Source organism: Artibeus jamaicensis, unplaced genomic scaffold, assembly GCF_021234435.1.
Source record: "Artibeus jamaicensis isolate MK-2021 breed Jamaican fruit bat unplaced genomic scaffold, CSHL_Jam_final scaffold_916, whole genome shotgun sequence".
Lineage (NCBI taxonomy): Eukaryota > Metazoa > Chordata > Mammalia > Chiroptera > Phyllostomidae > Artibeus > Artibeus jamaicensis.
The window spans coordinates 52,419,820-52,423,280 of NW_026522059.1; the positions used below are offsets into that span (position 1 = coordinate 52,419,820).

Consider the following 3,461-nt stretch of genomic DNA (forward strand, 5'->3'; position numbering starts at 1 on the left):
TAACATAATCAATAAAATATATTTAAAAATGTGAAAGTCATGTTAATTATGGTCACTGACAATAATAAAAGTTATAATTTAATAAGTGCCTAATATATCACATGTATAACCTGATGTTCTCATTAATTCTTCTAATAACACAATCAGGTATTATTACTTTTCTCTTTAGAGATTAGAAAACAGCCTCAAAATGTTAAGAATCTCATAGCTAAAAAACAGTTTAATCTCAAACCTGCACTTTCTCCACTGTGCTTGCTACCACCTGGTTATTTTGCCTTGATTGAAATGTGATGAATTTTTCCTAGTGACTAAACATAGGGATTTTTTTTAAATATAAAAACTTTGACTCAAAATCCTGAGCAAGATAAATAATCCTCAAAATGCTAATCTTGTTAAACAAAACAAAATGCTTAAAATTCATTTTTTATTTTGAAAATCTTTTTTTTAGATTTATAAAGTACTTTAGAGTGTATGGTAAAAATTCAACTGATGCATTCAGTTAAAAATGAGACTTAATTATTTAAAATATTTTTCCACTTTGAGCAATTAGTGATTCCAGAAAGAGATTATTTGATCTTTTTTATTTTTCTCATTTATCAGCTAAGACTGAATATTAAGCCTTTTGCTCTCCCCTTTCCTCCCTTCCTTGAACTGTGCAAGGGAAGTTCAGTTTTAAAAAGGAATTTTCCAAAATAGGCACTGACTGAGTTACCACATATAATCATGACTTGGGTAGTTTAAATGATAACATTTAAATATTATATTTGGAATACTAACTTTGGTAACTTAAGTGTCCAAAATAATTCATTAGAACAACCTTTAAAATGCATGCTACCATTATTCAGAAAAAAATCTATCACTCATTCTATAAATGATGTGATATAAAAATATTTTCTTTGAAATAACAAGGAAATTTTGATTTATACTTCATGATCATCTTTTTATTTATATGAAAGAGCACCTTATTGATGCTAAGGAATTTGAAAAATGACCAAAGGTTTAAACCCTTCCAAACATTTTCACCCCTAAGGAAACCTATTTTCAGAATAGATATAATCCCAATTAGAATGTGGTTTCATTCCTCATAGTGTTAACAAGATACTTTAAGTGCTGCCAGTGTTATAAATAGCATCTCCTATAATGTTTTGTCTATTACTTCTTACTCACAGACAGTTGAATTTTAAAATTACATGCATTCATTGTTGGATAAAGATTTTTTTAAAGAACTGCCCAGCTCTAGCCAAGTTTCTCAGTTGGTTGGAACATTGTCCCAATGTGTCATGGTTGCGAGTTCTGTCCCTGGCCAGAGCTCATATGAAAATCAACCAATGCATTCATGGATGAGTGGAATAACAAGTCAGTGTTTCTCTCCCTCTTTCTCTCTCTCTCAAAAAAAATCAATTAAAGAAAATACACTGGTCCTAATTACTTACAAGTTGGTGTTGAGCAATCTCTGGTATTGTGATAAAGTCAATGGAAATGTTTGTTACATTCAAGTGAAAATGTGACTGGCCCTATTGGAGAGAAAAAGAATGCTTATCATAAACATTATCATGTTTTCCCACTAATTTGCTATAACCATATGGGTGGGGGTAATATAACTGTAGTTTACATCCTTTCCTTCTATGCTTTCAAAAGAATTTGCATAAGAGCTTTTCTCCTCCCCTAGCCTTGGTGGGGGTAGTGAGTTGTAATCTGTGAAAAAAATATATATGTATAAATTCTTCCTACATTGTAAACACATTACACAATGAAACCTTCAGTTTCAGGATAGGTTTTAGGAATAATTAAGATGGAAAAGCTCTAGACTGAAAAAAATCTGTAGAGAGAAAATCAAGTGGATGTGAAGAATAAAAAGTAAATGCCCTTTTTGTCTACTTTCTGTTCTCCAGATCCTTATTTCATTGGAATTGTGTTTTGGTGCAGGGACATTTCTAATTATAGTAATCTCTAACAATTTTAAACTAACTTTTTCTAAATGTATTGCTTCCCAAATGAGGCAAAAAAAATTACTTGCATAGCAAGATTTTTCCACTATATTTTTTAAAGGTATGGAAGAAAATTTATTTAGCTTTGTGAGACTTTACTTTCACAATAATATGTACTCTTGGCACAGGAAGCACTTTTTAAAGTTTCATAAATTGCTTTAACAATGTAAAAATTTAGGTTGATTTCATGAAGCTTTCACACATTGGTTACCAGGACTTGCATACATTATTACAATCAAAACAGTAAAATAAACCAAAAAACAACACTTTCCTAACACCTCTTAACACATAAAAAATTGCCATTTTTTGTCAAACATTTATACCTATGCCATATTCATTTTGACCTCGATTTTATACTTCTTTTTTCTAAAAATAGCTGACAAATAATCCTTTGTGTTAACTACCCAGTCTTATTACCAGAAACTCACTGGTTTTACTTTTACTACATTTTAATCATTCAGAGCAGGATGTGCTTATTGAACCAGTTATACTCCAGTAACTTTGTAAATGAAAAAAAGCTTTAAGAGAATTAAGAATAAATAATAGAGCAATTATTTCACTGATCCTCATCCAATTTCAGGAAAATCACTTCCAAAAAGCAGCAATTCTGCCTGATAAATTCATGTTTAAACATAAACTGAAAGAAAAGTGAAATTATGGGAAACCTATGATGATTTAACTAGATACCATGTGCTTTAATAGTTCAACACTGGTCATACCTGATAATCAAGAGTAAATTGATAGGCTAACATTTTAAAATGTATATTTTAATAAGTATAAAATATAGTTTTTTTGTTTACAGAATATTTATTAAGGTTGTTTAGTGTACAATTTCTTATTTGTCCTGCTGGAAGTCCTTTACTGTAAAGACTATCCTTTTGTCTGGTGACAAACAGCAGCCAGCGTCAGTGATTATTCTGGGCCTCCATATTTAATAAATTAAATTTCTTCTTGAGACATAGGTTTCCTCCTACATTTCTGAGGTAATGTGTTTATTATTTCTGCAGTGTCTGGTGGATTCTGATGCATCAGCCAATCTGATGATTTATTTCCCTTAAAATGCTGTGAAATTGAAGAAGAGTTAGAGGGCAGTCCTGCTGATCTCAAAACTTCTGATACATTCGGTTTAGAATGGTCTCTTCTGTTAGGGAACCTTATTAATAGAGTATGTGGCTTGACTACCTCAAAGACCCTGCTAGCAGAGGCCATCTTACTGTCCATCATGGCCCCTGAGAAGGGGCAGCTCCAATATATTTATTTTTTAAAAAGCTCAGATTTATTGAGCAATGATTGACAAACTATATTTCAAAATACCTTAGTATGAATGTTATTAAAATGAGCAATTACTACCTGATTGTTGGGGACTGCTCTGACTGGTTTCAGGAATTCTAACTACCCCCCATGGCTAAGGATCAGTGAGCGACCCCCAGAATGCAAGCCACAAAAGACAAAGCCTGTCTCTGGTAGCAAATG

At 31.7% G+C, this 3,461-nt stretch overlaps 1 protein-coding gene across 1 annotated transcript; it reads right to left on the reverse strand.

The window, feature by feature from the left end:
* Positions 1–2,927: 2,927 nt before the first annotated feature.
* On the reverse strand, positions 2,928–3,212 carry LOC119052768 (alpha-ketoglutarate dehydrogenase component 4-like). Its single transcript, XM_053660838.1, has one exon. The coding sequence runs from the start codon at positions 3,210–3,212 to the stop codon at positions 2,928–2,930; it is 285 nt and encodes a 94-aa protein (XP_053516813.1).
* Positions 3,213–3,461: the final 249 nt, after the last annotated feature.